The 24541-nt window shown below is 33.8% G+C and overlaps 1 protein-coding gene across 1 annotated transcript; it reads left to right on the top strand.

Annotated features, from left to right (window-relative positions):
• Positions 1-10696: 10696 nt before the first annotated feature.
• Positions 10697-19497, top strand: LOC106430193 (homeobox protein HD1-like). Its single transcript, XM_013870962.3, has 5 exons — positions 10697-11141; positions 12009-12129; positions 18484-18683; positions 18805-18936; positions 19236-19497. The coding sequence occupies exons 1-5, from the start codon at positions 10851-10853 to the stop codon at positions 19374-19376; spliced, it is 885 nt and encodes a 294-aa protein (XP_013726416.1). The 5' UTR covers positions 10697-10850; the 3' UTR covers positions 19377-19497.
• Positions 19498-24541: the final 5044 nt, after the last annotated feature.

Below are 24541 nucleotides of genomic sequence, written 5' to 3'. Positions count from 1 at the left end.
ATTAAAATATCATATAAGATTATCTCAAGCTTATTTATACAAATATTTTAGAACATATTTTATGGATATTTAAATATAGTTATTCTACATTTATGAATAAATTTTTATTTTAGTGATATTTAAAAGTTACATAACTACATATTTATAAGGAATATCAGTTATAGAAATGAATTCAATCAAGGATTTTTTTTTGCAAAATTGACTCAAAACTCAAATTCAACCACAAAATTAACCTATGTTTTTTTGGACATTTCCTTTGCGCTATTCACTCCACAAGTTCGGATTATTCACGAAAATACCATTAATTTTTTTTCTTTTCGAAAATGATATTTTTACTCTTTCAACCTCATCATCTTCGTGTATACACAAGATTGTCATTGCCATCAATACACCGACCACCATGAACAACCAATTTAAAGCTCTTAATGCACCCCAAATCAATTTACACTTCTTCTTTCTCAATTCCTATGAATTAAAAACAACATCCCTTTCACTTTCTGTCCATATTCATCCAAAAAACCCAAGATTTTGATTTTTTTTTTTATGGTTCATAGAGCCATTGAAGCTTACGATTCTTGGTGGGTCGCTTTTGTTTGAGATTCTGGGTTCTTGGAGAAGACTTATGTGTGCTAAACAAGTTATCTCACTGGCTGAAACTATGAAATCAGTTTTTTTGCCTCCAGATCTGTTCGCCCAGACGACTTCCGGGTAAGCCATCTGGTTGTAGACGACTTACATGGAAGTCTTCTGATCAATGCAGAGGTTAGTTTTGCAATTGATTTTTAAATGTGTTTTTAGAGACGACTTACATGGAAGTCATCCATCTTTGTTTGTTAAAAAAAAAATCGAGATGGCTTCCATGTAAGTCGTCTAGGGTAAACGGGTTAGTTTTGCATTTGACCGGATTGTGTCAGAAATTTGACTTTTCCTCGTCCAGTAGAAAATTAAAAAAAATCAATATATTGTTATATCTAGACGAATTACATAGAAGTCGTCCATGATTTTATTCCGAGGTTTTGGTCAAACCTTGCTTATCTTGGACGACTTCCATGTAAGTCGTCGGACAGATGACTTCCGTGTAAGTCGTCTAGAAAAAAATATTTTTTTTTCAATTGCAAGACTAACCTGAGACAACTTATATGGAAGTCGTCTAGGTATAACAAAATATTGATTTTTTAATTATCTACTGGACGACTTATGTGTAAGTCGTCCAGAAAAAGTCAAATTTCTGACACAATCCGGTCAATTGCAAAACTAACTCGTTTATCCTAGACGACATACATGAAAGTCGTCTCAAATATTTTTTTAACAAACAAGATGGACGACTTCCATGTAATTCGTCTAGGTTAAAAATAAATTGCAAAACTAACACAAATGGACGACTTCCTAGAAGTTTACCAGACGACCTCCGTGGAAGTCGTGTGCGTCAATGTTTAATAAACTTTTGTTTTCTCTAAACCTATAAAGACTTTTTAATTTTTTTTGTTAATTCATGTATATTAGTCAATATTTGAACTCCTGAATGAAATTCATAACTTAATTGGTTTTTATTATGAGTTTACCGACGTTCATATGTATTAAAGTCTTCTACGTTAGTTTTTGTAAATTTGTTAAGTAAATTTAAGATATGTTTATTTAATTTTCAAAAATTTTAAATAACTTCAAGAATATCAAGTAGCATGGTTTAATGTGTCTTCTTAGATCATAAGATATACTTTTTAACTTTCAAGAAATTTGAAATTTCAATTTTCACTTAAAATTTTGAGTTTCCTGCTAAAATTTTAATTTTTCGCTTAAATTTGCCACTTATATTTCAATTTCCCACTTTAAATTTAAGTCTTCCGTGAAGACTTCTCAGAAGACTTCTAATGAAAGTGCTCTATCTTTGAACTTATGTAAAGGTTTATCTTTTGTGAATTTGACTAAGTATTCTTGAGAATTTTTCTCCCTTAGTTATAAATTTGTAGTAAATTTGATTAATTTTTTTTGTTATTGAGCTTTGATATTGAAGTTGTATCAATAACTTCAATTATGTCAAGTAATTTTGGCAAAATAATATTCTGGAATATGAACATATTTACCAAATATTTTAATTAATATATCTTCAAACTTACAAAAAAAAAATCACAGCTAAAGGAGTACATATGCAAATCACAAAGCATACCACAAACAAAACTATTATAGATCAATCTTTTACAAAGACAAGCTTGGACTCCACTTGATATGGAAGAAGACTACGTCAGAAGACTTCCAGTACATTATATTTTAGAAGACTTTGGAAGACTTGGACGACTTCTTGGAAGTCTTCTAGCGCATTGTATTTTAGAAGACTTCTCATAAGTCTTCCGAAGTTTGCTCTAGATCTGAAAAACATGTATATCAAACCTAGATCTAAAAAATCTACATATCGAAAAACGTTCAAATGGCTTAAAAACAGAGAAAATGAGTAGAAGATTAGATAGATCTACATTTATAGAACACACAAAAATACATATCTAAAATTAATCGATCTACCTTTAAATTAGTGGAAGATGAAAACCATGTGATGAAAAATCTGCAAAACAAGATAAACTAGCGAGAAAGACATGAGACAAAAAAAAAATTGATATAAAGTTTGGTGTTTATAAGTTCAAAAAGATTATAGAGAGGTTGGAGAGTTTTAGAACGAGGAACATAACATTTTTGTTGCAGCCGTTTGAGAGGAGGGGAGAGAATATGTAAATTTTTCTTTACATATGGAGACAAAAATTCCAATAAGATTAAATATTTTCGATTCAGAAGACTTTCAAGTAAATCTTCTAATAGAAGAATTCCTAAAGATTTCAATATTTATAGCGGGAAACTAAAATATTTTTAGTGGGAGTTAGAAGACTTTCAGAAAAGTCTTCTAATCGCCAAACGACTTACATGTTAGTCGTCTAGACCTCAAACTAAATTAACTAACTAAACACTTCGTAAAATCAAATTAAACTTAAAAAGTGTTTACTATACACAAAAATAAACACATATATGTAAAATTTTAATTTTTCAAAAAAACATTTAAATTTTCCAAAATCTAATCCTAAAAATACATACAATATTACAACATATATTGTCAAATCCTAAGTCAAATGATATCATCATTAACCACTTTCACTCATCTATGTTGAAAACTATTCAATTTTATTATATCTTAATTTATATCACTTAAAACTGTTTATAATTACATGATTTTAATTTTTTACTTGTCAAAATATTTTTAAAATTTTTTATAAATTGTTTTTAAAATCAACTATACCAGAAGACTTCCATACAATATCTCAGAAGACTCAGAAGATTTTCTAGGACTATATTCGTAAAAATGAATTATGTTTTTTTTGTTTGGTCACAAAAGGCTGACTGTAATTTTACAAAGTTTTTAGATTACTTTTGCATTTGATTCAAGTTTGGGTATACTTTTGCGATCAAAGTCAAATTTTGAGTTATATTTGGCAAATTCCCCTTCAATCAAATTAATATTTTATCCCGTTTCTCCAAGTGATGGCCAATGGGATGGAAATAAAAGAACATGCGAAAATAATTGCGTTTCTTTGGATTTTCCTGGTCAAAAGAAAAATCTTTAATATTTCCCAGTTGATAGTCAACACATTTCAAGAACGTTCGTCATTACTCATTAATATCATATTACAGGTACGATTCAATTTGGTAAAAATGTTTGTTTGTGTTTATTTTAAATTTCACAATAAAAAGAGAATATAATGGTCGCTTTTTATAAAAACAAATACTCGGTTTCTTAATAAGTCAATGTTTCACCAAGAAAATTTAAATCACTTATATATGTATGTGCAAGTAATTTTCTTATTTCTTGGAGAATGATATATTGACTTTTCGTTTGCCGTCCAACAAGAAAACTGATATTATGTTCATACCATTAGGTTTCTTAATTCCAAACCAGACTCAAATAAAACTAATTAGAAAACTGCTATTATGCTTGGTTCCACAATATGTGCTTTAAAACTGATTTTCTTGACGTAAGGTTATGAAAAAAAAATCTGTGATAACATGCTTTATGAAACTACACTTTGTGAATATGTTTATAAAATGTAAAACGAACTTCCATTTCTCTCTTTAACAAAAAACACATCGTTTTTTTTTGTCTACACAATGATTTCAGACGTAATAAGTGATTCAACAACTTGAACTTAACAATTAGCTGAAAATTAAGAAATGTGAGATAAAGAAAATATCTTCCTACCTTTAATGTCAGGGCTGGTAGACACACTTAATGCTCCTACACCCACTTAACAAATAACACCAAACTAATAGTACTGTTTAATAGAACAGATATAACTATATGGTTACTTAGGCATGTAGCCTTTAAACAGTAACACTCAGTCAACCCAATTCTGAATTAAGTTTGTATGTCAATGACTTCAGAAGAAGGCATCCCAAATTTATATACATAGTTATTCTCTTACCAAAAAGTTTATCTTCTACATTGAGACAATATTCAAATGCTTTTTTTTTTTTTGATGAAATGTTAAATTTATTGATCACTTTAAAAAGAATATATGTACAGCTATATTGAGTTCAAAAGAGTAAACTTAAAAAGGAAACTCAAATATGAAACTAGAACCTTTAAAAAGGAAATTGAAACTACGCAGACTAAGTTGTAGTGTCATGTGCTTCAAACCATCGAATCATCAAGCCCCGCAATCGCGGGTTGCAGGCATACTTGAGGGAAGTGATACGATTCCTTACGGTTTTGTCGATCACCTTAGCTAGCTGATCCACAGACTTGTAGCTGGTGTTGTGCTTTCTTTCATTACGCTCACACCATATTAGGTAAACAGACACTTGAAAAACCAGTCTAAGAAGGATAAAAGTGAGTCGATCGTACGAACCAGTGCGTAGACGCGTCATCGTTATGTCCCAATCAGGATCAGGTTCCAAGCCAAAAAGATTCCCTGTTACTTTCAACCAAACCATGAACGTATAGGGGCAAGCGAAATATATGTGATCTCTAGTCTCATCTGGTTCCATACAAAATATGCAGCTCTGCGGCTGCCCCCAACTGCTTGTACGTCTACCTGTAGAAAGCCTATCGCGGATGGCTAGCCAGGTGATGAAAGCATATCGAGGAATCCCTTGCGAGAACCAGACCAACTTACTCCAATTCACCTTCTCCTTAGACTGTCGAATCTGGTGCCAGGTTTTAGAAGCAACAAACTTGAGACCATAATTACCATCCTTACTCTTCCATAAAACTGCATCTCTACCGTCTGTTTCGCAAACCTTAAAAGCCTCAATGTCGACAATCAAGGAGAGGAGCTGCGGGTCCCTGCATCTGCGAAAGTGCCATAGGCCCTCACGAAATACCTCACTGATACGAGCCTCCCTTATAATGCCCAGCCTTTGCGTATTGACCTCTCCAGCAACCTCAATCAGACGACCTCTCGGATGCCATATATCAGTCCAAAACCGAGCAGTGTTCCCATCATTCACTTCATATCTTAGAAACCTCTTTGCCATAGAACAAATACGCAATAACTTGTGCCACACCCATGACCCCAATCCAATGTCTTTGACGTCCCAAAACGTGTATCCACGAAGCAAAAATCTCCTTACCCACTTAACCCAGAGCGACGACAATTGAGAAAATAGCCGCCATATTAATTTTAGCTGGAAGACCTCACAGACTTCAGAGATACGGCGAATGCCTAAACCTCCCTCATCATAAGGGCAGCAAACCTCCTCCCAACAAATCTTAGCTTTTGAGGTAATGTTAGGTGAACCACTCCAAAGGAACGCTGGGCACATACTTTCAATTTCTTCGATGCAGTTTTGTGGAAGACAAAAAGCTGCACACCAAAAGTTGGTGATACTAGCAATGGCCGATTTAATAAGCTGCAGACGCCCTGCGTATGAGAGAACCTTGCTCGTCCAAGAGAGAAAACGGCTCCTGATCTTAGTGATAAGTGGTTCATAGTCGCTCCTGGTCATTATTTTGGTGGAAAGGGGTAAACCGAGGTACTTAATGGGGAGGTTAGAGACTGAGAGACCCACAGCGGCTGCTGCATCCTCCAGAGCTTGTTTCCCTCTACCAGCAGCAAACACCGTTGACTTCGAAATATTTATCCTCAATCCTGACATTACAGCAAACTTGTCAAAGTCCTGAAGAGTTCCCTGAAGCGAACCTGGAGTCCCGTCCGTAAAGACAACGATGTCATCAGCAAAACTCAAATGAGACAAGGTCTCGGCCTCAAAATGTGGGTGGTACCCTATACTCCCTTCTATTACCGCTTTGTTTAAGAGCTTTGATAGAACGTTACTGACAATAACATAAAGGTAAGGGGACAGTGAGCAGCCCTGCCTTATACCTCTACTACTGGTGAAGAAACCCGCTAACCCTCCATTGACTGATACCGAGAAAGCCGCTGTGCTGATACATCTCATGATCCAAGTGACAAACATATCAGGATAGTTCATAGCTCGAAGGGTGTTCTCGATGAAAGACCAGCTGACTGTATCAAACGCTTTGGCGATATCCAGCTTAATGGCTGCTCTGGAAGAGACTGAAGGCTTATGGTAATCCTTTACGAGCTCTGTAGCTAACAACACGTTTTCAAGCAACAACCTGCCCTCAACGAAAGCACATTGGTTCAGTTCAATGGCTTCAGGCAGTGTAGCTTTAAGGCGCTTTGCAAGAATCTTCGAAACATCCTTGTAGATAACATTATAGCAGACTATCGGTCTGAAATCTGTCATCTTCACCGCATCAGTAGTTTTAGGTATCAGGGACATCAGGGTGGCATTAACACTGTGGGGCATGAAACCGAACATGAAAAAAGACTGAATAGCTGTGATAAAATCCTTCCCTATCACAGGCCAAGCAGCTTTATAGAACTCCATTGGAAAACCATCAGGCCCCGGAGCTTTGTTTGCTGGCATGGAGAATAGGGTTTCTGTAATCTCTGATACCTCCACCGGCTGCATAAGCATGGTTTTTGCCTCATTGGAGCACCTAAAGTCTACCAGATCAGCAATTTCCTCCTGCGCTAATTCTGATCCTCCCTGTTGTGAACCGTTGAGGAAGCTCTCGAAATGAGAGGCGGCCTCAGCCTTGATGTCCATGGGTGACGTAAGTATTTTTCCACCCGCTGTCACTATGCGCCTGATGGTGTTTCTCGCATTACGGCTCTGTGTAACCTTATGAAAAAAACGAGAATTTCGATCTCCTAAACCCAACCACTGTACCCTTGACTTCTGATAATAAAACTGCTCCTCGATGCCTGAGATATGATGCCAGTACTCCCATGCATCAGAAGCTGCTTCAAAGGTGGATGTCTGAGGGTTCCGCATAGCTTCAGTTTGCTTGGCACAGAGGTCATTGTAAGCGTGCTTTACTTTCCTTGGAAGATCTCCAAACATATCCCGGTTGAGACCACACAATTCATATTTAAGAGCTTTCAGCTTATCTTGAAATAACTTCAGAGCAGAGCGCGAAGGATAGAGAGGAGCCGTTTCACTCCAGATCCTGCCCACTACTTCCAGGAACCGTGGATGAGATGCCGTGTGATGGGAAAACTTAAACGGCTTAGGATTTCCCTGAGGTGCCTCTCGAAGCTGAATGTGCATTCTCATGTGATCAGATACCCCTCCCGATTCAAAGGTGACATAAGAGTTCGAGTATTGACCAATCCAATAGCTGTTGCTCATAACTCGATCCAATTTCTTGCTGATGGGATTGCCATCCTGACTGTTTGTCCAGGTAAAAGAGGGACCAACTTGTGCAATATCCACCATGTCGCAGCTACGGACCACATTTTGAAAATCCCTAATAGCGCTTCTGTCCGCAGCAGAATCCACAAGACGAGAATGCTCTAGAGAGGATAGAGCAACGTTGAAGTCACCTTGAATAATCCACGCATTTGTGTCACCTGCTACATAATTTGAAATGGTCTCCATTTCACTCCATATCTCTCTTCATTCTACCATGCAATTTGAGGCATATTCAAATGCTTTCCATGTTTACGTTAATAAGATATTTAGACAGAAAAACATCATCCAACAATTTTCGCACATTTTCTTATAATTTAATTTATTTTAATTTTAGTAGGGTTCATAATTCTAATATCTTAGTCTCATAAAAAAAATTAATAGCCTTGTTATAAAATTGATACTAATTTAGATCATATTATATAAATTTATTATTAGCAGAGAATGACAAAAAAAATCTAAATCAGTGAAGAATACGTATTCTTAATACATTTGGAAAAAGGTTAAAAAAAATATACACATTTACTTTTTCTTAATTTTATATATATTCATGAACTTGTAATACCATGACGAACAGATTAACATGTAGTGCTTTATCCTATTTATATAATGTTATTGATGTAAATAGTATTCCATCTGTTTCATAAAAAAAAATATTGTTTTGACATTTTTTCTTGCTATACAAAGAATATCATTTTGTAATTTTAATATAATTTATACTTATTTTCAACTTAATATTAATTGCAAACTACATTGATCTTAATTTTATGGAACTTAAATATTATTGGTTAGATACGTGTAATTAATAAAAATATAAAAGTTTTTTTTATCATTTTTTTATCTATGTGAAATGTGTCTAAAATGATTTTTTTTTTTGTGAAAACTAGGGAGTATATATCAAATTTAGGTTTGAACTGTACAAAATGTTTAAAAGAATTTTAAAAGTTGGTATTAGCTAATCAGAACTAGGAACATTTTAATATGGAATGGTCGGACAAGTCCTCTCGGTCGGATCAAAATCCAAAACATTGATTTTTTTGCTCTTTAGAACATTGTTTAAATAATTTGGAGCTAATAGCTCTTCTAAAAGTATAATGTGTCGGGGAAATTATTTAAACCCACCCACTCTGTAATCTATACCATATGATAATCCGCGGAGTCAGTTCTTATAATAATGTTTATTTATGAAATAATTTTAATATTTTGCAACACTACAATTTTTATATGATGAATACAAATATTGGTATCTTAAATATATCATGTTGTTGAAGAGTTAACGTATTATATCTTATTTTAATTCTTTTTAAGATTTCATATGCACCAAAGAAAATTAAGTTTTGCGGCTGAAACAAATCACTAAAACCAAATAGGCAATATTGATTGTATAATGACGAAAGGAGATTAGATTTTCTGCTCTCGATTTGCTTACTATTGAATCTCCATAAGTGACTTCATTTTCCATTTCCATAGAATTGTGCTTTCGTTCTCGTCTTTGTTTCATTGATATGAGTTAAATTTTTTTAAAAAACCTTGTTTTATGAATTCAGTTAATTACATAAGTGTCAATTAAAAAAATGGGCATCTGTAAAAATTAGTTTTACTCCATATACATATCTAAGAATCAAAATTTTGAAAAAAAATCACCGGCAAACTATATTAACAGGTTAGTGTTCAAATCTAATATATCAAGCTCTTATAGAATATAAGTGCAGACTCGAAATATAAATGTTTGTCTAGTATATATTCACAAGCTCGGTCTAAAAATTATCTAATTAAAACAACAAAACATATTACTTATTTCACCAGTTCAGATAATATATCCGAACGGGTAATATTCGAAGATAACCAAACATAAGTATACTTAACTCTATATTTATAGTTTATCTATCTAATTTTATTCAAAATATTTATATTAATGATTCTTATTACTCAAAATTAGATAATATACATATAACTATAGACAAAATCATTTGTTACTCACTTAAAATACATATCAAGTTCTTGTTTCTTGCATTAACAAAAGTTGCATCTAAATTTTCAAAACAAAAACTAAATTAGTGTCTTTCTATTTTTAAAGTTTTATCTCCAAACATATTAATATTTTAATCTTTTAAAAACTAAAAAAAATCAGTTAAGTTAAGATATATTTAAATATAAAAAACTTAAACAGTGAATAATTTCTTTTTTTCTTCAAAATTTAAATATTCGAACCCGATCCAAAATATCCGAACCCGAACCCGACTCGGAGTGTAGAAATACCCGAACGGGTTCTATACCTTTATACTGAAATATCTGATACAAACCCGAACGTGTATCCGAACGCCCACGTCTATATCAGATATATGATCATTTGTATCTTGCTTGAACTAAAAAAAAAGTTAAACGGTTGATCACAAATTTTTTAATGTGGGACTCTTATCATTTTTAGTAATTTATAGTCGTTTTTAAAAATTCAAAATATAACATATAAGAAAAAATCTAATTGTTTTTATTATATGATTAATGTGATTGTTAAATTTCCTTTAATAATATAAAATTAAACAAAAAAGAGAGAGGTTAGAAATTTTTTTATCAAATATGTATTATTCATAATCATTAATTGTCATATATATGTTAGCCATATTAGGTAATTCCGTAGTTTTTATTTAAGGAAAGAAAAAAATATTTTTTTGTACACTATTAATTAATTTGATAGTTAGTTTAATAAAAAACATAGTATATGTTTATATGAATCAATTTATTTTTCTAACAATTCTAAAAATCATTCTCGTGATGACATATGGCTACGAAAACATGTTGTAATGCTCCATGATTAATATAGAGGGGATATTCATATTCATAATCAAAAAATACATGAGTTTCGGTTAGGAACGTCTTTAATTTTTTTTTAAAAATATATGTTAATATAAATAAAAAATAAAGGGCAAGAAATCACGACAACTTTATATACGTTGATTTCTTCCGATCATTATCTCTGTCTCTCTCTCTCTCTCTCTCTTCCGTCTGTGACTCTGTGAGCTAATCGTATACACAAAATCGGGTTCAGGAACTAAGGTTTTCAGGACAAACTAGCTCAGACCTCGATCAAGAATATGGAAGAAGCTGCGTTAGGTATGATCGGAGCCACAGTAGGTGGAGGAGATGGAGGAGACGCAGTCTTGGTAGCGGAGCAAAATAGACAGATGAAAGGAGAGATAGTGACAAATCCCTTGTACGAGCAATTATTGGCTGCACATGTGGCATGTCTGAGAGTAGCGACTCCGATCGATCAGCTTCCGACAATTGAAGCTCAGCTTTCACACTCTGAACATCTTCTCCGATCTTATGCTTCCACAGCCGTTGGATTCTCGCATCATGATCGTCACGAGCTCGACAATTTCTTGGTACGTCGATTATACTAACTGTTGTAGAAATTAATGTATTGTTTTTTTTTTTTGAGAAAAGAAATAAATGTATTGTTTGATTAACTGTTTTATTTATTACTTGTTTTGGTCTTTGTTTTTGTTTGAAGATTGATATATGATGGACCACCAATGTTTGAAAACATGTTTCAAGAATTTTTTTAATATGTTTTTCAATGATTAGTGGTTTACTTTTATATTATTTAAATGTGAAATTCAATATGTAGACTTTGTTAATTTTCATAGAAATTTTTGTGTCATCATAAAATTTCTTAATGATTGGTAGTGGACTAACTATGAGTGCAGCTATAAATTAATAAATCTTGTGAAATTATATTTTAAAATCGTATTTTATTTGTTTTGTGGATTGTTTTACAAGATCTTTGTGAATTGAATCTGAATGTGTGAATGATGTTATTAAAAGTTAAACTTGCATAGGTCTTTAGCTTTATGTGGTACGATGATTAGGTGCTCAATTCATATCAGAGTAGTGACTCAATGTAAAATATCATTTTTGTAATTAAATTGAAATTGTCTATTTGAGCTTCGATTTCTCAGGTTGGTTGAATCCCGTGATTTCTACTCCATACTAAAATTTGCAACTGCATTAAAGTGGAATTGATATCTCAACTATAGTTTTGGAAGTAATTTGCATATATACACATATATATATATATATATATATATATATATATAAGTAGACTAATGATTCAATATGTGTACTATAGTCTATATACATACATATATATATATATATATATATGGAAATGGTTATGAATTGGATGACTGCATTAATATATATGTACACACATTTATGTCGGTATAAATAATAACAAAATTTGGAAACAGGCACAATATGTGATGGTATTGTGTAGCTTCAAAGAACAGCTGCAACAACACGTGAGGGTTCATGCCGTCGAAGCTGTGATGGCTTGCCGTGAAATTGAGAACAACCTCCACTCTCTCACAGGTTCTTCTCCTACATTTTCTATTTATTTCTGTACAATATTAAGAAATTTATCAAATTTTGGAATTTATTTATTTGCATATGGGAAATATTAAGAATGCGAATATAAATTTCACATTTAATCGTAAATCTCTCATATATATATATATATATATATATATTATTAGAAACTATATATTCATTTCTACTAGTTTTTCTTTTAATTCAATAAGTTCTCCGCCTAAACCCTTAATTTTTTTGGGGCAGGGACAAGAGCCAGTCCATTTATAATAATTAGTATTATGTTGTATAAATCATGCAAGGTGATACCAAATTCAATAAGATTTAAAATTAATCCCTTGTAGAATAATATTTTTTTAACACTGGTACCACACATATATCATCGTATAATCATTAACTCTGTTATATATGATGATCAACTATCTGCAACATACACGATATAAATAGCTCTACGGATAATGATTCCATGAAATTATCCCAAAACACTTGGATCGACGAATGATTCTACATGTACGGCATCTTTGATGGACAAGTTCTCTCCGCAGCAAACAACTACAACAAACGGCTCTGCCTACAATACTTTGAAACCTCTAAAATTCGAACATCATATATAAATGTAAAAGTATTTAAACCTAAACCAGTAGGCTAAAGTGATTGTTGATCATACCAGATATGAACAACCGGTAGACATTAAACTTATATATAATTAAAATATATGTGTCGGAAGATGATCATGAAGAATATAGCTTTCACAATTAAATAGAAGATATGATTTGTGATTAAATTTATATGATTATTCTAATATATATATACTATTATTTGCGAAGTGATTTTTCACAACGTAGCTCTCACGTTAAAAGTTAGAGCGGTTAATATATTTTATACCTTTAATGAATAAAATATATAAATTAGTCAAAAAATAAAAACGGATTCAAATTCTTTTGATTAGATAATTGATTAAAATTAATAATAATAAAAATTTTCCAAATTCTAAAAATAATAATTTAAAATAAAAAATAATTCTTATATATATTGTTTTTGTTATCCGAAAAATATCTTTTAATAAAAAGTTAAAAATTAAAAAAACAGAAAACACATAACTAAATATTAATCAAGTAATATTATTAATTTAATATAATTGAAAAGATAATGTTAAGTGATTTCTATGATTTATTTATTAATAATGAATATAGTATGTATAATAAAAATAATTTAATAAATCATAATATGTATCTCCTGGTGTGGTTCATAGAGCCAGTATGAATCTGTAGTTGATAAAAAAAAATTCATAATATGTAAAAAATTCAAACGAAAACATAAATAATAATTTATTATTATAATCTTTTAATTAATAATAAATGTGTTAATAAGTAATTATAAAAATTTTAGGTCACGTGCGGACGAAACAGTGTAAATATTCCAAGAGACAACAGCTCCAAGCCTTGGAGATATATGAAAGACGTTAAAATCGTTAGCTTTCTATAGATGATAAAAATAAAGAAAATCATTAAGATTTGAGAGAAGATCTGTGAAAATGTGTTGTATATTTTTTATTGTTTACACCATTATATATAGTAGTTCATACAAGGTGGAGTCAAATGGAAAATTGATTACAAAGATACTCTACATAATGACATGGTCAAACTCATAAAGACTAAAGTTGAATGGATCTTCCATGTGGCTGGATGTAAACCCCCAATGGACTCTAGTCTTGAACTTGTATGGTCTAGGTTTTGGACCATCCACTTCATGATTTATAACACTTTCCTTTGGATGCCATAACCATATAGAGTTTGTAACATGCTAATGTTGCCTCATTAAAACCTCTCCCGGAAAACCCAAAACCCAATGTTGTAAAAAAGGAATCTAGAGAAAAGAAAAAGGGTACAACACACATTACTCCCCCTGATTTGGACATCACTGAAGGTCTTGGAGTCTACGCGTGCCAATCTTGTTGCGTGAATTTCCTGAATGTGCAAGAGGGCAATGATTTGGTGAAGAGGTCGGCTGAGTTTTCACTAGACCGGATCTGAAGGACGTTGACCTCTCCAGCTTTCTGCAACTCATGGGTAAAGAAGAACTTGTGTAGAATATGTTTGGTTCGGTCACCTTTGATATACTCGTCTTTGAGTTGAGCAATGCAAGCTGCATTATCTTCATATATGATGGTCGGACCCGTTGGCTCGCATATGGACGCATAATATGGTCTTATACCTTTTGTTCATTCTTTTATAACTCATGGTGTCCCCAAGCATATGGACTTTTAGAATTTGAACCTTATAGGTAATGGTCTTTATATCAAATTCAACCAATATGTAATATGGTTGTGGACCATGTTTCACGGATTTTAGTATGGTCATGTTTCATGGGATTTGTCCTCACTCCCCCCCTCATGAACATACTCTAATTCGTGGTGCTTGGGACAATAAAGTCTCTTGTGCATAGATATATTGCACACACGTGAGATCTTATGGGATAACATTTGTGTCATTTTAAATATTTGCATCATAATCCGAATGGCTAAGTATGGTAATGCCATCTAAGTGATAAATTTCGTGGGTTAATCAAACATGATTGCCTGGGCTATTTGCCTAATATCATATTGATCACTAGATCAATAGACAATGTAGTCTCGACCACTTAGGCGATTTTAATTTAGGTACTCTTATTCCCTTTTGTCCATTGTTGGAAACCATTTTTTCTTCTTAATTCAATGGACCTTATAGGGTGAATATAATGCCATTTAGGCAAAGCCTTGGTCGAGCTTCTTTTCCTTTCTTTCAAGGAATGTTCAGTTGAGTTCAATAGTATTTTATAACTGAGCCTGAATGGCAGAGCATGTCGTCCCATTTGTCAAGGGCTTCTTTGAACTCTTTGGAAAAGTGAGTTGGGGTATTAATCCTCAATCATATTTATCTTGGCACAATAAAGGCATATAGATATAGTTTCTTATCAAACAACAGTTTGAATAAGATAATGATCATGAACTCAAAGCAATTCATTTTATTAATGAAGTCGTGTATAAAGCAAAGTATCAAAGCAATTCATGAAACATAAACTCAGGAAACATGAAAATGAGAATGTCAAAAGACAATTATATAATATGGCCTTCACAATGCATGTGTTGCCATATGGCGCTCAACTTTAGCTTCATCAGCTATAGGAGGCCTCATCTCATTATTCTTTAACTCAATGTATATTTTCTGAAGCTTGTCAAATCTGTTGATGGTATCTTTGATTTTCTGCTTTCTTTTTTCAGAAGCTAAAAGATATGACAAAAGGTCATTATAAGTGGTGAACTTCTTAGCCGTGTGTAACAACAGCACATCCTTTGGATGGAATGTGGAGTAGGTCTTGTATAGTAAAGAATAATGTGTTATCCTTTCACCACATAGTTCAAGACTATAAGAAATATCCATCAGAGCTGAATTATATTTGTCCACAGATTCAAAAGCCTGGAATCTGAGGATCTCCCATTCATGGTTAGCCTTTTGCCACGATACCGGTTTGGACCTTTTCCTTAACTGTAACCAAAGGTCATAAGAATCCTCAACATGGAGATACAGGTCTCTTAGTTCCTCAGTGAGATGATAACGAATAATCGTTATAGCTCTATGCCTTTCACTGTTGCCTTTCACTGTCAATGATATCATTGTACTCATTGATGCATTGTCCGAGTCCTCTGGATCTCAGGGCAACAAGAGTATTCTTTACCCATTCTAGGTAATTATCTCCAGAGAGATTTAGGGCAGAGTAATCTGAGGATTCAAATCTCGACATCTGAATATTTAACGAGTAATTCAAGCACTCACAATTCTATGTAAGCAATAGAATAAATCAATGTATATGATTTCAATAAGGCTTTCCTTCAAATCATATAATCTATTTGCTTAAGCAATCTTAGTATGAGAATGATCAATTGATCATTGCATCTTAGTAATCCTTTTAATTATAATTCAAATTGGATTGATTATATATATATATATGGTATTAAGGCCCTTTAGAATTTGAATAAGGATCAATCATCATTTTATTAAATGAGATCAAGCAAGATGGATGAAATCAAGCAAATGCATGGATCAAGAAATAGCTGAATGCATGTTCAGAACTAAGCATTGGACTTAAACAATCTATATGTGATTCCTAATGCATGAGGATATTTGGTTTTCAAAGATCATAAAGCAAAAACCGATTCCTTCCCCTTTTTACAGGGTAAACCAAGACAAGGAAATTTTATAATTTTCAGGATATGTCTAGAACAAATTCAATTAGATTTTCAATCAATCGATTTCAAAGCTGGTTTATGTTTTCAATTAAACAAACATGCTTAACTTTAAAAATAACCGATTTAATCTAATTAGATGCAAGCAATATGAACCAATTTAGATTTTATTTTAAATGCCCCATGATTAGAATGATCTATTATATGTATGCATGCTCAGTTTTAATAAAACTATATGACAAGCGGATGCATGGAAATGATCAGTTCATGATATGTGTATGATCTAACAATTTACTAATCCATGTTTGATCTAATAGATACTATCAGGTATGTATATATGATCAGTATATAATTCAATCATCACAAATCAGTTTTCAAGGTTGGTTTTTAGATCAAGATAAATTTATATCATTTGTTCAAACTATAATGAACCGATTTCAAGGCCGGTTTAGATTTAGATAAATTTTGACAAACAACTATATGATCAAATGATTTCAACTTAGTATTTATTTTAGCCTATGTCATAACTATTTAAATTAAGACTATAGGTTATAATATTTTGATAAATACTACCTAGTCAAAGATATGCATTTAAAACAATCATAAAAGTTTTAAATTTTGATCAGTTACAATATAAAACATCAATGGTCAAAGATATGCATTGATTAGGATTTAAGTTTTGATATCTTTGGGTTTGACTGAAAGATTATGGCTGAAAAGATTGTGGCCGGAAAAGGTCATGGCCGGAAAAAATCATGGCCGGATTTGGATTTAGGGGTTCAGCTGATTATTGCTTAGAGTTTAGGGGATTGATAAAAATCAAGCAAAAAGAATTTAGGGAATTGATATGTATAATGGCCATCAAGATACATATCCGGTTATAAAACAAACAAGGGGATTTGAGATTTTGATGTGGATAAGGGCCGATTTGGATCGGTAAGCACATCGAATGAGATTAAGAATTTGATGGCCAGCTTATTCATCCGGTTATACAGCCGGTAATACGACCAAACAAAGATTATGGGTTTCAGTCCTTTAGTCAATCCGGATTTAAGGCCGGATCAAAATAAGAGAAAGGGAAACTGATTTTAAGGCTTGCTAGCTAAAAGGGTTTTATGATTTTCTCTAATATCTTTTATAATTTCAAATAGTTCTTAGAAACAAGATTCATATAGATCTTAGATTATTAATAAGTTTTATAAGTTTTTAGAGATTCTTAGATCTTTAGAGATTCAAATAATTTTAGAATCAAGATTCATATAGATCTTAGATTCAAGATTAATATTTGTGATAATTTTAGATCCATAGATTTTTATAAGTTTTATGATTCAAATAGATCTAATAATCAGGATTCAGATATGTGGTGTTCTTAGATTTTATGGATAGATTAGTTTACCTTTTAGGAAACACCAAATTGATCTGAATGGACCACCGTGAGAGAGAGCTGATCCGCGGATGAGCTGGTTGAGAGAGAGGTAGAGGAGCTGGCCGGAAAACCATGAGAGGGATAGACTTGGCCGGCGGAGCAAGGCTGAAGGCCGGAAAAGAGATGATCGCCGGCGGATGGGATTGCTCAGGTGGAGAGAGTCTCGTGCTGATAACGTGTTAAGATTTGAGAGAAGATTTGTGAGAATGTGTTGTATATTTCTTATTGCTTACACCACTATATATAGTGGTTCATACAAGGTGGAGTCAAAGGGAGAATTGATTACAAAGATACTCTACATAATGACATGGTCAAACTCATAAAGACTAAGGTTGAATGGATCTTTCATGTGGCTGGATGTAAACCCTCAATGGACTCTAGTCTTGAACTTGTATGGTCTAGGTTATGGACCATCCACTTCATGATTTATACCAAAAATAAACTAAAGACCACTTGTGTTGCAACCCAATATTGGAACAGTCTGTCACATTTCCGTATTGTATGGTTTTTTTCTTATGACAATTTTATATTTCAACATGCGCAACCATCCAAATAATCATATTTTTAATTATACACACTTGTACATGCATGTATATACATCTGATGTGGGTTGTTTCAAGCGAAAGTACTTTTGGGCCTAATCCATATAAATCTACTAGTTGGACTGCTGTAGTAACATTTCGTTTAAACATTCTCTCTATTCCCGTAGGAGCGACATTAGGAGAAGGGTCCGGTGCGACGATGTCCGAAGACGAGGATGATCTTCATATGGATTTCTCATCCGATAATTCCGGAGTTGATTTTAACGGCGGACACGACATGACAGGATTTGGTCCGTTGCTTCCGACTGAATCGGAAAGATCTCTTATGGAAAGAGTCAGACAAGAACTTAAAATCGAACTCAAACAGGTAAGCTATATGTTAGGAGTCTCAATAATATATAATATGTTTTTCTTTTTTTGGAACACGTTTATGTTTTTTTTATTTATCGAATCTTTCTAGTTAAATTTGTTATTCGAATTTGGATAAGGGTTTTAAATCGAGAATTGAAGATGTAAGAGAAGAGATAATGAGGAAAAGAAGGGCTGGAAAATTGCCTGGGGACACAACCACTGTATTGAAAAATTGGTGGCAGCAACATTGCAAGTGGCCTTACCCTACTGTGAGTACTAGACATCTTTTTATACAAACCAACAAACATATATCGGTCCAATTATACCAAAAATATATGGGTCCAATTATTTGTTTTGCATTTGCATTTACGTTTTCATGTAATGTAAGCGCAAAGAAACAATCGGGCTCGGTTTGGATTCACACTCAATGCTTGCAGTGTTGTCTTTTTCTTAATAAATCCTCATATGCATTAGCATAATCATACAAAACAAAATTAGAAATTGAGAACTATAGTATGTAATTAACTAAAACAAAGTATATAATGTAAAATCATTGTGATTTCAACAGGAAGATGACAAAGCAAAATTGGTGGAGGAGACCGGATTACAGTTGAAGCAAATCAACAATTGGTTTATTAATCAACGAAAGAGGAATTGGCACAGCAACTCTCACTCCCTCACTTCCTTGAAGTCCAAGCGCAAACACTAATCTCTAGTTACTTAGTAGTATATAATTGCCACAACATTTTCATACTAATTACATTGCTTTACCATGCATGCATGATATATGCAACTCATGTTATTTGGTAATAACGAGGTATGTTCATTGATATCATGTACTTATTTAGCTTATTACATCCCAACCACTGCATTTTTTTTTTAATAATATGTATATTCATTCATAAAATCAACCCAAGACACCGGAACAGTAGCCTCCGGCTAATCATCAACGATAGAGAAACAGTGAAAACATAAATAAATTGGGCTTATCTCTAATGCACAAGGAGAGTAAAGAGAAAAAACAGAGGAAGAGAAAAAAAATACAAGCATAGAGGACGAGAAACCAACTCCATTGAGACAGGAGAACCACCATCCTCAACGTATCTGTCTCGCTCACAGGAGCATCGGCCGACATATGGCAAAACCCACCATTCCAACATCATACAACCAACCTCTCTAAGCCATCCAAAAAACCACTGAAGCTTGAGAAACCCCGTGATGCCGTCATCGAACATCAACAGGAGATTGCTGAAACTCCAAGCAGCAGAAACATCGCCATGGAAGAGTCAGCGCATGAAACCGAAGACGACACATTCTACGCCACAGAGAATCCAGACGCTCACCTCCGAAACCACCAGCTAGAGATCTATTCCTTAGATCAAAAGCATGGCAGCCCGAAAACAAAAAGTAAAGCTCACACACGCTCACCAGGAGCAGTGGCAGAAAAGACGAAAATAAAATATTGTGTAACGACCCAAATCTCGGCCCGGAAATATTTAGCCCAGTAAGACCCAATTACATCGCAGAAAACCTTAAAGTTTTGTTATTTAAGATGGGATTTCGTGGTGGCCTCTGACAGACTTTTTGGGATGGCAAATCTCTGCCGGAACGTCACCGGAACAGCCACAATAGCCACCATGAAAGAGAAACCATCCCACCATCCGAAAAGAGAGAGTAGAGCTCTGCAGACACGTTTTGGGGGAACAGAAGAACGATCGATCAAATATGAGTATTTCGAAGCTAAATTTTGAAGTTATGTTCTACACTCATAGATCTATGTGTATCAGAAAGCAGATCGTCATTTAGAATTTTTATCTAAGAGTTATGGTTGTTTCTTTGGGACTGATATCTACAGATCGGAACCGCGAACAGTCAACTTCATCAGCGTTTTACCGTTGATACAGAAGGAACCAGGGAACGGGAGAGATATCATTGGAAAGATCTCGATGCCAGCTTTTCAGATCATCTATCCGATCGTCAAATCGACGTACGGTAAGAAAGTTATTGACGTTTCTTCCTGGCGAAGAATAAAGCTGTTGAGTTGCAGAGACAGTTCCGACCAGTCTCGGTGTAAGTGAGAAACGGTCGACAGAAAAAAAATCGTTCAGTCTAGAAATTTATCAGTAAGTAGTTAACTCTCTTATCTATCATCTCCTGCAAGCGGATCGTTATTCCGAGTTATTTTCTGAGAGTTATGCTTGTTTTCGTGAGAGGTGTTGGTGCAGTTTGCGTTTACGACCAGCCTGGAGATGAAGCTACTTTAGTTAAGCAAATGGTGGCCGATCGGAGTATACTTGGTGTCTATGGATAGAGGACATATATGACTACATTATGACCGGAGGTATCTAAAATTTAACGGTCAGTTCTTGATTTATTCATCTGTTTGCTCTATGGTTCAGATCTGTTAGAATATCATATTGATCTAATTTCAGAGAGCTCCGGAGTTGCTTTGTCAGAGCCGTCAAGGTCCATTCGGCGTTTCCTCAGGTTTCTTCAGAACCCGTGGCAATGGTGAGAGTCTATTCCGTAAATCCTGTACAAGTGTAGAATTCTCTCTATCGTAGTTTAGATTTTGAATCATGATCCGTCTGTTTGAATTGAGTCTGTTTGAGTCTTGATTGTTAGTTAGTTCATTCATTGTACCCTGGAACTAGGGGTCTAGAGGATTCAACCGTTGATTTGACTGTGTGATGTTAAGAGATGCGATATATATATATATATGTATGTATACATAGTTATGAGTAGGGATATGTGAGAGGGCGGGGGTCCAAAGATGTCTGGACTAGCGACGCAGCTTTGGTGGGCGGGGGCTCAGAGACGTCTGGGCTAGCGACGCAGATTGTGTGGGGCGTGGGTGCAGAGATGTTTGCATTCGATGCAGCTTTGGAGGGCGGGGGTACAGAGACAGACTGTACTAGCGACGCAGCGTATGTATATATATATTCGTATGAGGAGATGCGGGGTGTATGGACTAGCTATATGCTATCATCGCATTGCTTGAGTTGTGTGATGCTTTAAGCGTCTTGTTTGTTCATGTTAGAGCTAAACTTCCATAGTGGAAGTTCTATTTACTCAAGTCAGTGGTTTGCGTGTTTAGCATCCCATACCTCACGGAGTAACTCCCCTGTTACTCACCGCTCTTTTTCTTCCCTTTCAAATGAGACTGACGAGCAGGAGTGATTGCTATCGGGCTGGTGTTTTGGGAGTTTTATTTCTTTCTTTTTCAGACTTGCAGATTTTATGTTTTTATCGATATTTTTGGAATTTATTATGTTATTTGAATTTATGGCTATTTATTGGATTTACGACTTTGGATTTGACTTTTGAAAAGTAATAAATAGAGATTTCAGACTTCTTATTTATTTAAGTTATTTCGAAAAATACGGGTGTTACATGTTGATTGTTTGATGAGTCCCCAACCACTACATGATTTGTGCTTTGAGTGCTTACTTGCTGTTATCGTGATTCATATTCTTTCACCTTTTGCTGTGTATTCAAAAATATATTGTGGTAACCGGACTCGTTGTGGATTTTGCTTTCTTGTTTGACTGGACTATCATTTGGAAATATTTAGTCATGGTTTGATTAGTTTGAACGTATTATATCATACTTGATAATATGAACAAAATGTCACTAACAATGAATTAGTTCTTTTTTTTTTTATTTTTTTTCTCATCTTCTTCCTCCCCCTAGCAATGAATTAGTTTAATCTTAGTTTAGATCTATTCATACTTTAACTTGCAGACTCATGTGCACTCGATCATTGTTAATATTATAATGTTGACTTTATAAAAGTTACCGTTATATACATTTTTCTTTCGGGTTCTTTTTCAAGAGTTCACATAATTGATGAAAATTTGATGTAATTTAAATATAATTATTACTAATCTTCGACATGGACTTATATTGAGATCCTTGACAATCGTTTCCTTAAGCCAAAACTAAGCAAATCTTTGGTTTAAGGAAATTTGGCTACATGGGCGGTCAATTATATTGAGTTTGTAGATCTCTATGAGATTTGTGTGAAATACTGTACTTAGAATATATAAAAATAACTTTTGAAGTAAAAAAAGAACCTGAGGTTGAGATTTGGATCTTAACAAAGACATTAAATGAAACCCATCACTTGTCCACTACGATTCAGACAGAAGATCCGATCTGTTTATATATAGAAAAGTATATCTAGCTCTTGAGAGAGCCCAATTGTATAGACACTCCCTTAATCTCAGACTCGCATGAATGATGCTTAATTAATTGTTGACAAAAGTGTTTTTCTATTAATATAAGAGTATTCCGAAATTATAAAAAGATATAGACTAATCTCTAACAATTCGACCAAAAAAAATCTCTAACAAAAAATGTAACACATGGAAATGCTGTGAAAGTAATGCAAAAATCTATCTTTATTCATAACATTTCTTATATAGGAGATTACACTGTCATAGATAAATGAAAAGATTACAAATCATAATCTTTTGGTTATGAGACATCCACAATCTGGTTCATAACACTCATTCTTGGATGTAATAACCATTTAGAGCTTGTAATGTGCTTTAATGTTATCTCATTAAAACCTTACCAGGAAAACTCAATTGGGACAAAACCATGGTGAAGGAAAAAGAGTACAACACACATTACTTCCGCTGATGTGGATATTACTGAAGGTCTCTTGGACCTCTCCAATTTTCTGCAATCCGTGGATGATGAAGATCTTGGGCAGAATATGTTTCGTCCTCGAACATGATAGTTGGTTCTTCTTTACCATCGGCCATGCCACAATCTGATCGAACATATTGAGTCATCGACCTCAAATACACACACAGGAAATCTTGGATGATGTTGCTATGACATGCGTGTACCACCATGTATAAAACATAACCTGCCTGAAAACAAATCAACAAAACCAAATAACCCCTCTTTGGGCTGGTTAGTATAAAATAAACCAAAATCAAAGGCTTCTTCATCGTCCTTCTTATGGACCAATCAGATCAGTGTCTAAAACAAGACTTCTGCATCGTCCATCTCAGGACTAAATGGACTTCTTTATCGTCCACCTTTGGACTGAATGGATCAGTGTCCAAAACAAGTGATCTCACGCCCATGTACTAGATAATGAGTGAGACTGGTCCATATTAAATCTCTTGAGTACCCTTTTCTGTATATACTATTTGATGCACAAGGATTTCATTGTTAATGTACTCAAGCTGTAATCCCAAACAAAACTTTGTTTTCCAAGATCTTTCATCTCAAACTCTTTCTTGAGATATTCAACTGTTTGGGAAATTGTATCCAGAGGTTCCTAGGATATCCAGAGGTTCCTAGGATTTCATTGTTAATGTACTCAAGCTGTAATCTCAAACAAAACTGTGTTTTCCAAGATCTTTCATCTCAAACTCTTTCTTGAGATATTCAACTGTATGAAAAATTGTATCCAAAGGTTCCTAGGATATTCAGATCATATACTTTAATGATTATCAATATTGTTCTCGAGAACTTGTTGTACTTTCAGCTCAATACCCTCTAGTACTTTTATTATCCAGTGGACCATATAAATATGCAGTCACTACATCAACTTGCTGCAAGTCTAATTTTCTCTCTTATATAGCTAGACTTATAAAAAATCTAAAAGTTGTTGCATCCACCACATGGGAGTATGTCTCCTCATAATCTATTACTGGTCTTTGTGAGAATCCTTGTGCAACATCAGCTTTATATCTCACGATTTCTATTCCTCACAAGACCCATTTATATCCACTAGTTTTAACATCAAATGGCGTATTAATCATATGGCCAAATACGCATTTCTTCCTTAAACTATTTAACCCAACGTTTCCATTCAATCTGTTCTACGAGTGTGCACTCTTATATTGACGT

Source organism: Brassica napus, chromosome C9 (assembly GCF_020379485.1).
Source record: "Brassica napus cultivar Da-Ae chromosome C9, Da-Ae, whole genome shotgun sequence".
Lineage (NCBI taxonomy): Eukaryota > Viridiplantae > Streptophyta > Magnoliopsida > Brassicales > Brassicaceae > Brassica > Brassica napus.
The sequence above is the reverse complement of the archived record's forward strand: the minus strand, read 5'-3'. Positions and strand labels throughout refer to the sequence as shown.